The 19,132-nt window shown below is 40.5% G+C and overlaps 1 protein-coding gene across 1 annotated transcript in view; it reads left to right on the top strand.

Annotated features, from left to right (window-relative positions):
• Positions 1-19,132, top strand: part of GLI2 (GLI family zinc finger 2) — a 302,294-nt gene that overhangs the window by 243,096 nt on the left and 40,066 nt on the right. The window contains exons 5-7 of the mRNA XM_089520297.1: positions 3,609-3,808; positions 7,216-7,407; positions 18,620-18,821. Of these exons, the coding sequence (XP_089376423.1) occupies positions 3,609-3,808; positions 7,216-7,407; positions 18,620-18,821 (594 nt within the window). The remainder of the gene's footprint in view (positions 1-3,608; positions 3,809-7,215; positions 7,408-18,619; positions 18,822-19,132) is intronic.

The following is a 19,132-nucleotide window of genomic DNA, read 5'->3' as shown; positions in this document are numbered from 1 at the left end:
CCTCCTCCCCTTCTTCCTCCCTTTCTTCCTCTTCCTCCTTTTCCTCCTCTTCTTCATCTTCTTCCTCCTCCTCTTCTTCTCCATCTCTTCTTCTCCTCCTCCTCCTCTTCCTCCCCTTCTTCCTCCCCTTCTTCCTCTTCCTTCTTCCTCCTTTTCCTCCTCTTCTTCATCTTCTTCCTCCTCCTCTTCTTCTCCATCTCTTCTTCTCCTCCCCTTCTTCCTCCCCTTCTTCCTCCCCTTCTTCCTCTTCCTTCTTCCTCCTTTTCCTCCTCTTCTTCATCTTCTTCCTCCTCCTCTTCTTCTCCATCTCTTCTTCTCCTCCTCCTCTTCCTCCCCTTCTTCCTCCCCTTCTTCCTCTTCCTCCTTTTCCTCCTCTTCTTCATCTTCTTTCTCCTCCTCTTCTTCTCCATCTCTTCTTCTCCTCCTCCTCTTCCTCCCCTTCTTCCTCCTCCTCTTCTTCTTCTCCTCTTCCTCCTCCTCTGCCTTTTCCACTCTTCCTCCTCTTCAATGCCCAAATATGCTGTTTGGAATTGGGGGGGGGAGGTTAGCCAGAAAAGGAAGTACATTTCTGCCATCTGTCTGGAACAATGCCAAAATGTCCTCCATTTTGATCATGCCTAAGAAACATGTATTTATATTAACATTTTTTAAAAAATCATCAATTTTTTGCGTGTCCTCCATTTTTTTAAAAAATGTGTCCTACATTTGAAAATTTTGTCCTACTTTTGTCCTACATTTGTCCCAGTTTGGAGGTCCAGAATTATGGCAACCCTATGTGTAAGCCTTGGATGAAAATGCAAAAGCAAGCACAAGATATTGTTAACAGTCTTTAGATGTTGGCCTCCTGGTTTGATCAGAATAGGCTCAAAAGGGCTGTAAACCAAGCAATACAAGGTTTCAAGCCTGCATCAAAGGCATTCACAACCCTGTTGGGAAAAACTGAGTATTGATGAAAAAGGGAGCTTATTTGTATGTAAGACAATTTCTTGCTAGGCGTATGCATTAAGGCAGACTCCATGGGTTAGGGTAGTCTGGGGCTGCTTTCAATTTACATCCAGCTCCCTCCCCATCACTGCATTCCCAGTGCAGTCACACACTTGAATTTAGCCTTCATCAGCATTAAAATGTCAGATGTTTTCTTAATGACATCACTTTCCTTTTTGGGGGGAAAAAATCCTCCTTCATTTTTTCCAGATGGGGCCAGAGATTATTTGTAACAGTCCCAAAACAAATCAAAAACATACTCTTTGCTTTCTTTCTTTTCTTTCTTTCTTTCTTTCTTTCTTTCTTTCTTTCTTTCTTCCATTCACCCATCCACCACTCCTTTACACAAATATGAATGAATCTGATAGATTTTGCACAGTCACTTGATGACCTTAAAATTGCCCTGAAACAGGAAGGTGGGGCTTTTATCAAGCCTCATGTTCAGATTATTGGCAGTGGGTGGGTGGGTGATGTCATTTTTGAAATCATGGGGATACTAACAAGCTTCATGCCATGCTGTGACACATACAAGCCCTGTGCTATTAAACAGGGCAGCTCTGAATGCTGATTCTATTTCTGATATAATCTTAGTAACAAAAATGACCTTGTGCAGGTGAGCCTGGAAGGCATTATGAAATTGTAGGCCTGTTTTCCATAAATGTTAATTTTTAAAAAATGCTATCCCCCCTCCCATTACACTTGGTATAGGGAGGGAAACTGAATCGTTCTTAAGATGTTTCTGGATTGCAACTCTCAGTATCCCTTACTATTGGCTGAGCATGCTAGGGGCTGATGAGCATTCTAGTCCAGTGGCATTTGGAGAGCCACACACCCTCCATTTAGGGTTGTCATAATTCTCTACTATAAACTGGGACAAAATGTAGGACAAAATGTAGACCAAAATACAGGATAATTGTGGTATAAAATTTAGCCCAAAATGCAGGACATTTAAGGTCCTCAATTTTTCTTAAAAGTCCTACATTTGGGCTAAATTTTATCTTACAATTTTCCTGTATTTTGGTCTAAATTTTGTCCTACATTTTATCCCAGTTTATAGTAGAGAATTATGGCAACCCTACCTCCAGTTCATACCAAACACTAAAAGAACAGTTGATCGGACTGCTGGGTCTGACTTCAGTAATCCTGCCTCCCTCTCCTATACCCTATCAGTTGACATTCAGTAACTTACAGCCTCCAGAAACAGGGATACCATACACATATCATTGCTAAGAGCCATTCATAGACTTCCTCCTCCATTAATTTGTCTGTGTGTGTGAGAGAGAGACTGACTGAGAGAGATTAAAATGCAAGATTAGCTATGTTGATCCTAAAACAAAATCCAAAATAAACACTAGGGTAATATTTTAATTAGGCCAATACAGAGGTGCACAATACATCGTGTAAGCTTTCAGAACTCACAGGCTTCTCCAACAGGCAAAGATGGTTAAAAATAATGTAGAGGATGTTAAAACAGCAGATATGTCCTTGTTTATGTTGTGTGTTTAAGGGTGGCAAATTGGATATGGGAAAGGGCTACTTTAACTCCAAGGCCTTACCAAGCCTTGGAGCAAGACATGGTACTGTAAAGCTTCATTAAGCAGGACAAAGGTACTTGTCCTTCCTCTCCTTCCAAACCCCAACTTTCAGCCTCAGCCATCCACTCCTGACACAGCTATACTTGTTGGTGGAGAGTGAGAGGAGGGATGCAGAGAAGTGCCCAGCTCTGTTCTTGTCACTGGATTCTCTTCCACAGCCTATCTCATCCCTACTCTCCTCTAGTGAGGCAATGGCCTCATTGGGAGGAGATGGCTGTAGTTGAAAGTTGGGATTTAGAAAGGTAAGGGAGGACTGGTACCTTTATTATGCTTGACAGAGTTTCACAGTACCTCCCCTTATTTGAAGATCTGTTCAGAATTAAACGTACAGGTATCCCATCCTGTTTCTGGCAACTCTAGCTTAAAGTGACTTTGAGGGAGGTTCAGTGCAGATGAAAGGTTAGTCCCCAATGGCTGTGAGGTGAGTGAGAATAAAGGCAGAAAAAGAAAGACCATTTTTAAAATTTCACCACTTCCAGAAACCAATGGCAAATGTCTGAGCTATAGGCCACAGCCATATCTCATGCACAGTATTCCAGGTGTTGACCAAGACTTTTTGCTGTCTAAGGCAAAAGACAAGATCAAAGATGCACAAACAAACATAACATACTGCACACATGCATTCCTTTCTATTCCAGATGTTCTGGCACTTGAGATTTTCCATTGCATGTAATGGCAGGCGTCACCAACATCCTGGTGACATCCCAGGGTTGTGGGGCTTCTGGAAATGGCGCCCCGAGGCAACGCTAGCACATCACCAAGATATGTTAAAGGGCCCATCTGTCGAGGCCCTAAGATATATTTAATTAGTTGACAATCCCAGAACACAACATTTTTTCATGTTAGAATCCATTCCAATAGCCAAAAAAAAAAAAAAAAAAAAAAGCACTGCAGGATCTATGGGTTTCATTGTAATTAAAACTGTGTTTTTGTGTTTTGCAGCATATCACCAAACAACTAATTAATCTTTGGGCATAAAAGGAGCCTGGCTAAAACTTCATGTTGATGGAGAATATTTCTCTTTTGCAGTCCTACTCTGAGTGGCAGTCCTGTTATCTCCGACATCTCCCTCATCCGTCTTTCCCCACATCCTGCTGGACCCGCAGAGTCACCTTTCAGCCACCCACACCCATACATGAACCCACATATGGAACACTACCTCCGATCCATGCACAGCAGCCCTACGCTCTCTATGATCTCAGCTGCCAGAGGTCTCAGCCCAGCTGATGGTAAGTGGGGTACACCTAAGCATTTTACTTAAACTTTGTAGGTATGCACAACAACAGCTCTAATAAAAACACTTTCCCACATATAAATGCAATTCCTGTTAGAATATAACATGCTCCTCAGTTATAGTTTTATCAGTAGCATTTTGCAAGGAAGAGTTTTTGTACTTGGCTTGTTTCTTTCTCATGAAGAACTATCTTACCAAACAGTTCAGCCTGATTGAGTTCCAATCCTGGTGTTTGTTGTCCACAGGTGAATAACCCAACAGTTCACACAAATATATTTACACCTTTAAGTGTATACAAACTAAGCTGTTCATCAGAGTTATAGCTGTAACACTTCTGTGTTCACTCTTCATTTCAAAGCTATTTCAGAAGAATTGAGAAGAATGTAATAAGAACCATGCTGGATCAGACCCAATTCTTATTTAATGCAGAATCCTATTCACACAGCAGCCAACAAATTGCCTGTAGGACAGGGTGGAATAATGTGGCCCTTCAGATACTCCTGAACTGCATCTCCCATCAGTCCTAGCTAGCAGATCCAATGGTGAGGAATGCTGGGCAATCTTCAGAAGCCCTCAGACTTCCCAACCCTGCTCTATGAAAGTCACACAAGGGCATAAGTGCACTAGCACATCCCTCCCCTGTTCCCAACAGTATTTAATGAGAGGCATACTTACTCTGATTCTGTAGACAATGTATAGCTAGAATGACTAGCAGCCACTGATAGCATTTCTATGCCCCATCTGTTACATAAACTGGATATTGTGAAAAAAATCATTTCTACTCTTTATAGAATACATTGCAGTACATTGGTTTTTAAACACATCAACACATTAGATGCTCTGTAACAGGGCACAAGACAAGGGTGCCCCCTATTGCCCTTAACTTTTCCTATCTCAAATTGAATCATTAGAAGAAATTATTACAAATATCACAACTATTGAAGGAGTATCAATTAATCATAAGAGATGCATTATTCATTTATATGTTTCTAAAAGAAAAAGAAGTCTGTGACCTTCAAATATTACAAAATATTTCAGTAGAGTTATAGTTAATGTGAGAATTTTTTTCCAAATCAAAGGTAGTTAATATAAATGCTACACTACAGACACAAATTCAGATTAAAGATCTGTTTGGCATGAACATTAGTTTTTCCAGTTTCAAATATTTGGGTGTGCATATGAGCAAAGATGTCAGACAAAATTTTAAATAAAACTAAACTCTTGAGGCGGGGACCTGAATCTAATGGTCTTGGGCAGAATAGTTAAAAAAAGGCTGATGTGTTACCAAAATTAACCCTAGAGAGGCCAGCATGGCACCATTCTTGTTGTCCTTCTGTCAGCAAGTCAAAACATTATTGTGCCACTTTGTTTCCTTATTTATTAATTTCATTTGCAAGACTTGTGGTAAAATTGGAAGTAACTTACTGAACTAGACTTTTTTGTATGGTGAAGAAAGATCTGGGGTCTTGCTGTAAAGAACTGCATGGAGAAAAAGAAGACGCATTCATTGAAACATGATTATCATTTATTGAATATGTAAATAAGGAGAAAGGATGTTACAGAATTGTTTACTGGATGTTGTATCTGAACTCTTGAAATGGGTGATATTTTTGAACTTTACTGGGAGCCCTAGTGGCGCAGTAGTTAAATGCCAGTACTGCAACCACTCACACACAAACCACAAGGTTGTGAGTTCAATACCGGCCAGGGGCTCAGGGTGCACTCAGCCTGGCATCCTTCTGAGGTCACTAAAATGAGTACTGATAAGCAGTATAGAAATGTTATTGCTATTGCTATTTACTAAAAACAAAGCTAAATAGAATACATGAAATTAGAGAGTGAATATATTTCTACTAATTTCAGTTTCTTTTCTCTATTTCAAATTATCCTGGGAGTGGAACATTTCAAAATGTCTGTATGCATTTTTGTTAACAAAAATAAAAAATTAAGTAGCAGCATGTTTCTACCACTTCCTTGTTTATAACAAGGTGGAAGGGAGAGAGAGAGAAAAATAAAATGTGGTAGCACATTTTATTTTAGCATGAGCCTTCATGAGTATAAACCCACATTTCCAGATGTAATAGTGGGCTTATATGCATAAAAGGTCATGATAAAATAAAAACGAGTTACTCTAAAATTGCTGCACATTTTTTCTCCCCTTCCTTTCCTCCTTTTTATGCTGCAAGAGACTAACACAGCCACTTTTTATTTAAAAATCATTTATAACAAACTCCTTATTGATTTACATGTGGATGCTCGGATGATAGAGGTATGTCCAAAATAAAAGAGTCTATATAGTATCTCTTCTACAGAACTTGGAGTGTGGCTTCTAGAACCCCTCAATTAGCAGGCATGTTATCTGGGGATTCTGGGAGTTGTAGTATCAAAAAGTAATTTGCTCTGCTTTGCTTAACCTATAACTGGGGTGAAGTTAAAAAAAAAAGCTCTGTGGAATGACAACTGGATAGTAGGCATGATCCTTCAGTCAGGCAGACTTAATGCATCTTGTAAAACTTGGTATTTCTGTTGCTTCTGATTTGGTTTTTGTGATCCCAGAGGCCTCTCCCTATAACAAGTGTTAAGATTCCAAGACTCTACTCTAAGCAAACTACAGATGTGTTTTATTGCTCTTATACTCTTTCTCCCTCCTGCTACTCCTGAGTCTCCTTCCTGCCTATGAAAGATTTTTTTTATTATTACTTGGCTTTAGAAAGGGGCCTTTGTGCTTGCTTTCATCTTTCTTTCTTTCTTTCTTTCTTTCTTTCTTTCGCTTTTTTTTTTTTAAAGCCACAGTAAATAAGTTAATGGAGCTTGGGCAGAGAGGCAGGTTTGAAAATTCACAAATGGGCAAAAGTGAGGGTAATTGGTTCTGGCAAGCCAAATGGTTTTCTCCTGCCAAGCACTAAAAACACACATACTCTCTCTACATATTAGACCTCTGCTTTAATTTTCTCATGCTGCTGGTTTTCGTTAACTGGCTTGTGTTTGTATTTTTCTTTTGTAATAGGCTGGGATGTTAATTCTGACAGCGTTATTGCACCCAGATCCCTTGCCACCTCCTGTCCCTTCCCCCTTGTCCTTTCTCTCCCTCTCCCCCCCCCCTTCTTCTCTCTCTTTCTGGTGAACTCTGTTCGTACAGAGGGATTATTAGAAAGGGGGTGGAAATGAGAGATTGTTTATAAAATTGCGGAAATGGAGGAATGTGGAGGGCCCCAGCCTGGTGTCTTTTGTCCACAGAGAGCACACGTCCCAAGCACACGTCAGAGTTGTAACTTACAAGATTTTGGCAGGGAGAAGGGGGAGATTCTCTCATCACTGTAGAAGTTTTAGTCTCTGGAAATATTTTACCCTTGTTGTTTCTTCTCCCCTTCCTCTGCCCCCTTTTACCCTTTGCCTGTGCAGTAGCTCATGAGCATCTGAAAGAGAGAGGTCTCTTTGGCCTGCCCCCTCCTCCTCCAGGAGCCAACCCTACGGATTACTATCACCAGATGACACTCATGACCAGCCATCCAAACCCTTATGGGGACCTCCTCATGCAGACTGGGGGAGCAGCCAGTGCACCGCACCTTCACGATTACCTCAGCCCTGTCGATGGTGAGTAAGGAAGCAGCAGAACTTCCTAGCTGGGTGTACAATCAGAGAACAATCTAAGAAGGGTGGCTGTTTCTTGAGTGGTTGACAGGCATTGCGTTCAAGATGTCTCTGGTGAGCACACTATTGTCTGCCATTCGCAATATATTTCATGATACTTTTCTGATTACAGTAATGGGAGGGTGGTAACTTTTCCTAAGAGTCATACAGGGTACCAAATTATTAAAACAGACTCAATGAATTATTGAGTGCAAGAGTTGGTCCCCTTTTGTGACAAGATTGAAATCGTGAAACCAGAGAGCCAGTGGGCCAAACCTTATCCTGCTCCGAATTTTGAGAATTCCGTTTTAAAAAAACAACTACAGTCCTACAAATTATAATGGAAATTCACAAGTACTATGGGTTAAGAAACAATTTTTATTAGATTCATCAAGTATGGAGAAGCTGTAAGTTGAAAGGATTTTGTGGTGCTAATGAAGGAAGGCACAATCACTTTAGGATAAGAAAACAGATGCAGATCAACAACCACTGAAGATGTGGGAGGGACATAGGAAGAATTGTTGCTAGCTATCATTTATCTTGCTCTGCCTATTTAGGCTGGATGCTTTGAAGCATCAGTGGCCCTTCAAAAAGAGTTAAGAGAATGAAGAATGAATTCAAAGAGTGAACACTTATTTGTGATATTTCTTCTAGCCCCTCAGGTCAATGGTGTTGGGCTGTTGTTTTTTAAAGCACAATCCTAACTGAAGCAATCCTAATGTGAGTCTCATTGATTTTAGTGGGAGGGCTAAGCACAAGCTTAACTATTCCACTGAAATAAATGAGACTGGAAGTGCTTCACTTTGGCAGTGTTGTGCACCATGTCTTTCTATCAACAGAAGCAGCTCAGGTGGCCGCAAGTAGGAGATGAGAGAACAGAAAAGGAAGAATTGTCTGGGGCTGAAATACAACAGAAACTTGAGCAGCTTACATCCTGAGGTGCTAACTGATGACCTTATTTGGGCTTAGGAAGAGTTTACCAAGAATCAGCCAGTCAGACTGCAGGGGAAGTGAATGGCAGGAGAGTGGGAGAGAAATACCAAGGAGTCTTTAGACTTATGTGTCAAGTCTTTTGCCTTGCTACTGCAATGTGATAATTTTCAGAGATCCCTATAGCAAATGTTTTGGTGGGGTGATAGGTTTTCTGCTGATTTACTAGCTCATGGGAACAAATTTTATAGCCACAAATGTATGAACAAATTAGTATGTGGTGAGAGAAAGCAAAGAACCTAATTGCACCTTAGGAACTAGATCTATGAAGTGTATGGTAAAGATGGTGAGTAGATTTGCATTGTATATGGTGTTCCATAAAAGAGATTTTTTTGGTATGTTACATGGCTGCACAAGCAACCATATGTTTTTATCCTCTAGTTTCCCCCTTATTTGTGTGTCCATCACTGCCTACTTCTTGCCTTGTTCTGTTCATGCCATGATAAACTAGCCAGAATCCTGTGACATGTTACTCTCCTCCACAGAGGAAAACTTCCAGTTCCACACAGCTGCATTTATGTTACTGTCACGCAGGAGGACAGAACTTCGGCCAATGCCAAAGAATGAGATCAGCGTTTAAATTTGGTCCTCTGAAGAAGCACTGCTGGATCCTTTCAGAGACTATTAATGGCTTCAAAACTGCTAACACTATGTGACTAATGCTTAGCTTTTCCATTAGATATTCTTTCCCTTCCTAAATTCCTGAGTTATTCTGATTTGTGTTTCCCATAACTTCTTATTAGCTCCCCTTGTTTTGTGCTTGAAATGGTGGGTTACATTAGAATTCCTAGAATTCTGCCTCTGCCCCCCAGCATGGCCAATGGCTTCTGGGAGTTGAAAGCAAAAGTAGTACTTTTTCCAAGCTCTGGTTATAGTTAAGTGTTTCCCTCACATGATGTGGCAGACCAGGACCCTTACAACAAGGCAGTGATGCTGGGAGAGGCTGTTCCCTGTCCCTGGACAAAAAGAGGCTTGGGACTGTTCCCAGCAAGTGGACACCTTCTGGTTTAGTTGGTTTCATTGTTTGAGATCAAGATCCTTAGATGTAGATGTGGATGAGGTGGTTTCCTCAGGAACCAAATGGTGAAAAGTGGCAACAAAGTATTGAGGGAGACAGCTGAGCAATGTGTAGTCCATTCTTAGCCCTTACCCCCTTCAGGTGTAGTATAAAATATTTTTATTATAAATTTCAAAATATAATAAAATATACATAAACTAAAAAGGGGGAATGAAATACAAAAAGGAAAGAAAAAAGAAGTGAAAGAAGAGAACAAAAAGAACGAAATCCAAAGGTAACTTCCAATCTTCCTTATGGAAGTCATAAGTACATACAGTTATTCATAGCTGTCTCACTACCAATATTGCTCTTCTTCCAATAGTCTATTCTCATTAATAATCAACACAAAAAATCACAGGTTCCTCCTCTTTCCAACCAACATTTTTAGAAAACTGTCATTCATCCACAACTTTTCTCTAATAATATCAAACACAATATTCACTATATTTATCAATTATTATTATTATCCCACCTCTCCCTACGGATCAAGGCAGGTTACAAGGAAATAAAAATGCATAACAACTCCCAACGTCCATTCTTCCTTCTTGAATAATATTGAATTCTTCCCTCTCATTGGAATCTTCCATCCTCTTCCACATCTCTTTTTAAAATAGGATAGCCTGTGCATGGAACTGTTACTGACTAGAATTGGTGGGAGCTGAAGGTTGGCAAAAACATTTTGAAGGCCAGAGTTGCCTACTCCTTCTGTAGAAAAAATGCACGCTCTTCCCAGCCTCTTGAAGAGGCTGAACAACTCTCCATTAGGTAAACAAACCACTACTAGAACTACCTCTGTCTTGTCCCAATTTAGTCTCTTTATTGACCATCTTCCACTGCACCAAAGCACTATTTTAGTCTGTTCCTAACATGGATTGGATTCCAGGCAACAGGGTAAAACAATACACTTTGATATTATTACAAGTACATAAAAGGCCTTGAGTCAGAGTCAATTCACATTGAGCTTCACTGTGATCAGTAGCCCCCCATCCATTACACATAAGTCCTCTTAATATATATATGCATGCCCCAGAAGGGTGAGAATCTATTTTAAACTCTAGGGCAGATTACACACCGCCATATTAGTACGTGACGAGCGTGTACTAGAGTTAGGAAGGGGCGGTGCTTCCGCACCCCCCTAACCCTAGTATGCGCTCCGCACGCACAAAATGGCGGCGGACGTTCCACACGGCCGCCGCCATGATGGCATCATGAACGCGCCGCCTCCAAATGAGGCGGCGTGGACATGACGCCATCGCTCTGCGTGAGGGTGCTTAATGCGCCCTTTGCATGGAGCAGGAAGGAGCTCCGTTTTGGAGCTCCTTCCTGGTTTGCGTCCCTGGGCGCAGCCTTCAGACGGCTGCGCCCAGCGACGCAAGGGAGAAAGGGGCCAAGCGGCCCCTTTCTCCTCCTCCCTGCCGCCACGGGGTGTCCTTGGGGCTTGAAGCCCCAGGGACACCCTTTTCCAGGCTGCAGGGAAGCGGCCTTTTGCTGCTTCCCCGCGGCCCGGAAAGCGGCGGATCGGGGCCTCAGCGGCTGCCGTTCTGGCTGCTGAGGCCCCAATACACCGGGGAATCGGTGGTCTTTTTGGTGGTCTGTAACCCACCTAGAACAGCTTCTAGAACCTGGTGTCCTCCAAATGTGTTGTGGTATAATTCTTAGGAGCCTAGGAGATAATAGTCCATAACATCTGGAGGGTACCAGGCTTGGAGGAGGTTATTCTTGCTGAAGAGTTAATGGAGCAAAGCAGATAAATATTTGATCAAGGAGATAACACTACCACCTCTAGCTGTTGCCTCAGTCTTCATGGAGGTCTGAAGCTAAGATCACTGGCATACAGTGTTGTCTGTAAAACTTTTGGCACTCAAAGCAAAAACAGCAAAATGAAAATTTGTTTTCATGTGTGCTTCTCAGTCAACTAGAGTGTATATTGAAAGTGCATCAAATTAAAGGCTGATATAGTCAGCACCTTCAGAATTTTCTCCTAGAGCAGTTGCTCCACATTGATTTCTAGTCAGAAGAAGTCTGTCCAGTATGAACCCCGGTCTATTCCTATGCCCACAAGGTCAATTGTCTGTGATTCAGACTCTTGGGAGAGCCAGTTTTGTTTTTACCTGGGAAATCTCTGTGCTAACTTTGCAACTAGAAACATGTGAAGCCTATAATTAAAATGCATTAGCCAAATTTGCATTACTTGGGAGAAAGCAAATTATTTACTGAATGTGCACCCTGATGTTCTCCTTGCAAGGGACTCAGATTAACACGTGTGGTTTTCCCCTACCTATTTTGGCCTTGCAAGCACTATATGTGGTGGGTCTGTCTGAGAGTAAGGGACCCAATGTCAAGGTCATTCAAACTCAACGAAAGAGCTTCACAGTTAAGTGGAGACTTGCATTTCCAGTAATGAGTGGTGTGCTAATGAGTACAATGCACTGGATCTCATAAATGTCTGTGGTTCTACTTCTCTGGGTTTGTTTGTTTTTTTATCCACAGCAATTGATTTGTAGGGATCAAAGCTGAATGGATTTGTAGGGTTTCCGGACTGAAAACTGGAGAGGACTCCTGTATCCTTAATGGTTGTGTAAAAGAGGAACTTGAGCAGGTTTTACTTGAATCATAAATTTGGAAGAGATTGCAGGGGCCTTCTAGTCCACCCTACTGCCTTACAGAAGTACACAAATAAAACACTCTTGACAGATGCCCGTGCAACCTTTGTTTAAAGACCTCTAGAAAAGGAGAGTCCACCACCCTTCAGACAGTCATTTCCTCTGTCAAACAGCTCTTACAGTAAAGATGTCCTTCCTAATGGTGGGATCTCTTTTCCTGTGATTTGAATCTGTTGGTTCATGTTCTAGTCTATGCAGTAGGGGAATGCAAATTCTGTCTTCTACATGGTATCATTTCATGTTGAATGTCATGTCAACTTTTGGTCTTCTTTTCTCCAAGCTACATGTACTCAGCTCCCTAAGTTATTCCTAATAGGGGTTGATTTAGGACCTTTGACATCTTGGTCACCCTCCTTTAGACAAGTTCCAGCTTGTCAATATCTTTCTTGAACTGTGGTGCCCAGAACAGCACACGGTATTCCAGGTGAGGTCTGACCAAAGCAGAATAGAGTGGGACTGCTAGCATCCTTGATATGGACATTATATTCCTCTTGATACAGTCCAGAATTGAATTGGTTGGTCTTGCATCCATGTAACAAACAACACCTACTGAAATTCCCTCTTTTCCCTCTGGCAACCCTAAATGCATGGGAACGTGAGCCAGTGTGGTGTAGTGACTTGAGCACTGGACTCTGAATGTGGAGACCAGGGTTTGAATCACCGCTTAGCCATGGAAACCCACTGATTATTCTCTCAGCCCTAGAAGAAAGGAAAGGCAAACCCCCTCTGAGTAATAAACCTTTCCAAGAAAAACCCATGATGGGGTCACTATAAGTCATAAAAGACTTGAAGGCACACAATAACAACAACAGAATTAAGTTCTGGTTATTCTTCATGCATCTCTCTGTTTTGGAATTATATAATTCATCTTGCATTAGGTCTTCAAAATATGTCAATGAGTTTTACTGTGCTCAGCTGTAACAAATATTTACAAAATTGAAAAGATAGTCTCGCACTTACCTTGTTTCCAAGAGTTTCTGCTTCAGATCTTTTGACTAAAATTTTACTGAATCCTGAGTTCTAAAAGAATCCCATTTATTTCTGCTGGCTAAATGACTCCTAGACAACCACTTTTGTGGATTATGATACAGAAAGCTGCTTTCTTGTCTCCCAGAGAGTATTTCAGAATACCTTGAACTGCAAATCTAAAGGGCTCCTCTGTGCCTTAAGAAATCAGTCTTCCAGGATCTCACCTGGTGCCAGAATGAATGTTTGGAGTTTGCTGCAATGTAAACAAAAAATGAGGTGATGATGATGCCAGAGCACAGAAAATGCTAACAGGAAAACAGTCGGGGGAGGTTGATTCCAACTGGTTGCTGCTCAATGATAAGAGGATTGCCCTATGCTGAGTATAATACCCTTTTATTAATGATATATTGGTTTTTCTGCCTTTGGTTTGGCATGGGTGTCATAAAAATGTTTCCAGTTTTAGTGGGAGATATTGGACAAGATGACAGAATCTGTGGAGTGAGGGTAAAAACAAAAGAACAGTATAGACTGAGATGCTTAGGCAGCAGTTTCTTTTAATTCTCCCTCCACCCCCCTTTTTTATTCTATTTATTTTATTTTATTTATTTATTTATTTATTTTTGATAAAACTTTTAGTTCTCCTCCGAATGATTCCTAGTATAAGAAATAGAATACCTTTTGTGCACTGGCAGATTTGGACAAAAAGATTTTGATTTGCATGGCAGACAAAGAAACCAACAACAAAATTTAAAACATTGCACCATGCTAAGGAATATGGCAGTTTAGGAGTCCCTAATGTATTACAAGGCCTGTTGTTTTGTATAGTTGAAGGAATGGATATTGCTTATGGAAATTGAAGGGCATAACTTATGATTTGGTTGGCATGCTTAACTTTGGTATGATAAAGTTTAGACAGCTGTTGAGTTTTTAAAAAAATATTTGATCCCCTATAAGTTTGGTATAAGTATAAGCAAAGATGTTTCCCCAAGGTAATATTAGCTACCACACCACTATCCCCCTTGTAAGAAGCAATGGATTAAAATTTGAGATGACTGCTGTATGACTTTCTGTTTTGAACAAGATAGCTAGAAATTTAGATTTAACGATGTAATAATCTATGGTTATTAGTAATTTTAATAGGATTATTTAGTTGGGTTTGCAATGGTAGAATAATATTTTTGTCTTTTTCTTTTCATTACAGTTTGGATTAGGGGTTCAGAGCTCTACTATGTATTAGTTGTTTGCCCTCCCCCTTTCTGATTCCTTATCTTTTGAATGTATGTTACATGGCTATAAATTAGATTGTTCATGCTAAAAAATATTAATAAATCTAAAAAATACTTACAAAATATTCAACACTAAATTCCATATTTAAAAAGTGTTTTAAAGCCACCCTTATTGAGGAACAGTCAAAGGGGTATTCCTAAACCTTTGAGCTTCTTTTGTTTTCCTCATTTCTCAGGAGTTAGTAAATCAAGTAATTTTACCTCAACACAGAGCTCTACATAGTCTGAATGAATTGAGAATTTGGGGTTTCATTTTAAAATGAATTTTATATGTATTAAGGATGGAGACAGTTTTAAAAAATGCATGATTCAAAACAAATGGAAGATTGTTTGTTTGAGGAGGGCAAATTTCTTCTGGATTTCAATAGACTGGATAGTAAGATACTGAGTAGCAGTAGCTTAATAAATTCTCTAAAGTCATACAAAACAAAATAATTCAAATTTGCACCAATTTTTTAATGCTAAAAGAACTCAGCTTTTCTCAGGACAGAATTTTATTTTTTTTAAGTGCAGCATAAATGATCTAAGATTAGATGATTCTAACTCACTATGCTTTCATTACTTTTGAATATTTTCCAGAATTTACTTCCGTGATAATATGACATAAATAGTACATTGCTCATTTGTAATGTCAGGGTGCAGGCACCATCTCTTTGTCATAGCTATGTGCAGCATCTCAATGAAAGAAATCAATTTTTGGTATCCTTGTTCGATGCCTTCCTGTCGGAAAGCTTACACAGGGAAAGAAAAGTAATTAATCTGTAAAATACTCTGAGTTGAATGTTTTAAACATATCCTAACAGAACAACCATAGACATAGATGTTGCATACAATCACCTTTTCCCACACCTTGCAGTACTTGAGGACCTCAATGAAAGAAGACAGTAATAAAATGTATATCACCTTATTTGTGTGTGAGAAGTCCCAGACCAACCTGTAACCTCCAACAGCTTCTGGCAGAGTTTTCACACATTAAAAAATATATTTTCAGAGGAAAGATAAGTTAGAATGTTACACCAATAAAATCCAGGCTGCTGATGGACATCAAGACTTCTTCCCTTGTCAAATTAATGGGGACCAATGGCAGAGCTGACACTGTGGGCATACATCACAAGAAGGAACAGCGAGGAATGAGTACAAGGCATTTCTTTCTATTTAGTAATTTATCAAGGGAAGTGGCACATTAATAAACAGATCTCCCTTGAGGTGTGGGAGTAACAGAGACAAATATGACTGTCAAAACCAGCCTGCTTCCTCCTTTCAGTAAAAAGAGAGATTGGACACAGAGACATCTCTGTGTGATATGTGTGCGTGTGTCACACATCTTGAAGTTCTAATCAGAGTCAAAACTCTTTGGTACAAAATATTGCACAGTTCCTCATTAGCCAAAATATTCTTATGCAGGGATACATTCATAGACAGAGACATTTGTTTTTAAAGCAGATCGTTTTTAAAGAACATGGGGTGTTCTTTGGCTTTTATAGTTGATACATGTGGCACTCTTTTGCTGTTGTTTTGTGCATTTAAGTCACCTCTGACTTATGGCAACACTATCATATGGTTTCTTGGCAAGATTTAAGCAGAAGTTTCCTATTTCCTTCCTCTAAGGCTGAGAAAGTGTGACCTACCCAAAATCACACAATGGGTTTCTGTGACTGAGTGTGGATTTGAATCCTAATTTCCAGGACTCCTTGTCTAATACTCAGACCACTGCACCAACCTGGGCTTTAGTGATACTCCTAATGAGCTGTTTATACATATGTGTGTCACAGGTTACATAACGGTTCTTCTTGAGCTAATGATCAAAAGAGATTCTGTATTTATTCTGTCATTTCTGACATTGCAGACATTTAACTAAAAGGGAAAAAATGATGGAAGAAGTGGTGGGGAAAAGGGAGAGTTGCAAATGAAAGAGGATTTGGTGCAAAATACAGTTTTATATACAAAAACATTTTGCTCCTCCCCCCCCCCAAAAGTGGGATTGTTGTTGTTATTGGTTGTTTTGGGGGGAGGGTGGTTGCACAAATAAAACTTGCACCGAAAAAGTGCCAAAATATGAAAAATTATTTTAAAATTAGAAAAAAAAATCTTTCATAATCTTTCCCAGTGGGGGGAGGGGGCTGGAAATTCCTCTTATGTGTGAAAATGAAATGGAAAACAATTTACATCCGTAGTTGAATACAGTGTGCCCGGGCCATAGGCGGGCTGCCATATGCATCTTTCAGCTTATGCTGAAAGCCACATGCCAGAAGAGGCAATGGCATGCATGCCCATGGTGTGTGCACCACACCACAGGCATGAACCCCATTGCTTTCAGTGGGGCTCCAGCATACGCAGTATTTTCGTTACACCGGGGGAGGTCTGGAATGGATCCTCCACATAAGGGAAAGATGCACTGTACTTTCCATAACAATTTATTAAACACCTTTTCTTGCTCTGCACACACAGACACTCCACTGGCCAGAGCTCAGAAAAGCTTGGAAAACAGTGGCCATGTTAATTAGGGAGATCTGGATGTCATAGTCTCCAAAAGTGCCATGTCCAAATGCTGCATTAAGTTATGTTTTTACACCAGGCAAACCTAGACAAATTAGAGATCAGTTTTTGACTAACTAATTCAGTGAATACATTTTCAAACATTTGCTAGCTTCTCTGAGTCTTTTGCAGACTGATTTTTACATAAAAGTCTCTCCTTTTTTAAAGTGCAGAAGTGGGGAAAGGCTATTGTCTTTCTCTACTTATAACAAACTAAGGGGATCCCATTCTGAAGGTGAAAATGTAGTCAAGTCTCTCTTCCTTGGGTGGAAAATGGTAAACAGATTACCAGTTTAGCTAGACGGAACATTTTCTTTAACCAGCAAAGCAAATAACCCAACTATTAATTAAATACCAAACTCTTATGAAGTCAACTGAGAGGGACAGACCCCAAATGAAGGGCTTATAGTACCTACCATCTATTACTTTGTTTATTCTCTAAATAGGAAATTTCTTGGAGGAATGCTAAGCATCCCCTTTCAAGGATGGTGGATTTGCACATGCCTGCCAAAACCAAAGAGTATTGCCTGCCTGCTGAATGAATGACTGCTACCAGCCGTAAACTTTGCAAATGTTGAGTTCATCCCTCACAAGCAGACACTGAGCCTTTGATGGTGCAAGATTTTTTTTTTCCTTTAGAGCCTTAGTTTGTTGATTGGTTGTTTACCTATAGCCCATACCCTTGGCACTAAATGTACATTTAGCTTAGCTAAAGATGAGCAAGAAGTTGCTAGAGTGGAAGGCAGGCATTCCCATTATTAGGGAAGACACCTCAAGGGATTTGTTGTGGGGATGGAAGAGATGGTCTTCTTGGCTGCTGTATACCAAAACAGCAATAAATGAACAAAAACTGCAACTGGGAGTGATTGAACATCACTTTTACATTCAGAAAAATGGTGCCGTGTGGCCATAAGGATTGAGAGGAGCTCAAAGTCTGTTAGGTGTGGTCTTCCAACACTCTAGGGTTACTCTCCCTTGCACTGTGTCATAGAGAAGCTGCCTTGGATATGCCCCTTGTAGTTGAGTTTAAAAAGAGGTCATCTGCACTTTTGTCTTCTCTTTCCTTCATCCTACTCCTGTTGGTGGGGTATGCTGGTTTAACTCCAGTGTAGGTTCTTTCAGATATGTTGTAGAAGGGGGTATCTTGTCTTTGCCCTGGGTATAGAAGGGCAAAGGGAGAGTCCCAAGCACAGGTCCACTCATTCTCCAGCTGCTGAGTACCAGCAGTAGTGTGCCCAGGCTCTATCCAGCTACCCATGTACATCTGGGAAGGAAGAAGCAGGCTTTGTCCTTGTGGAGAAGAGGGACAAATTCTTGTTTCCCAGCAATGCAAAAGCAGTCGGAAGGCACATGGCCTAACCCCCAAAGTCAGTCAGTAGCTGGGTCGTGGCAGAGGAGAAGCAGTGGCCATCACACCTGAACACTAGTACGCAAGTGATTATTTTTGTTCTGCCAGCAGTCCTGTTGGATCTTGGCCTATAAGTGCCATCATCTGAAGCATGAAAGGGAGCAAGGCTTATTCAACATATTATCATTTCTGGGCAAACATATGTAGAATTGCTCTGTAAATGTTTTTAATTTCATTTTTATTATTTTAAAAAAATACAAATGCTGTCTCTGTTGCCTCCTTCTTTTGATAGAACCATGACATTTTTCTGTATTTCATTTCCATACAGTATCAAGATTCTCCAGCCCAAGAGTGACTCCAAGATTAAGCCGGAAGCGAGCGCTTTCTATATCTCCTCTTTCTGATGCCAGCATTGACCTCCAGACAATGATTCGAACCTCACCAAATTCCTTGGTGGCTTATATAAATAACTCCAGAAGCAGTTCTGCAGCTAGTGGTTCTTACGGACATTTATCTGCTGGAGCAATAAGGTAAGAACAGAGGCAGTATTTCATGCTGAAATCCTCAGCCCACTTTTTTTCTACCATAACTTTTCTGAAATCACTGAGACAGATCAATTCAGGACTGGCCCTGCCATTGGGCACAGTAAGATGAATATTTCATGTGGCAGATAACAAAGCAGCAACAGCCTCCTGGACATTAATTCCAAGCGCCATCATCATCATTCCCCACTTGGTAAGAACAGTGCTCTGTGTCCCATGTAGGCTCCTATATCTGAAACTAGCCCTCATATTAGGTGAGAGACATGGTCCAACTGACAAATAAACATCAAATGACATTC

This window comes from Sceloporus occidentalis, unplaced genomic scaffold (assembly GCF_023333645.1).
Source record: "Sceloporus occidentalis isolate IW3139 unplaced genomic scaffold, rSceOcc1.0.p SCAF_4, whole genome shotgun sequence".
Classification (NCBI taxonomy): Eukaryota; Metazoa; Chordata; class Lepidosauria; order Squamata; family Phrynosomatidae; genus Sceloporus; species Sceloporus occidentalis.
The sequence above is the reverse complement of the archived record's forward strand: the minus strand, read 5'-3'. Positions and strand labels throughout refer to the sequence as shown.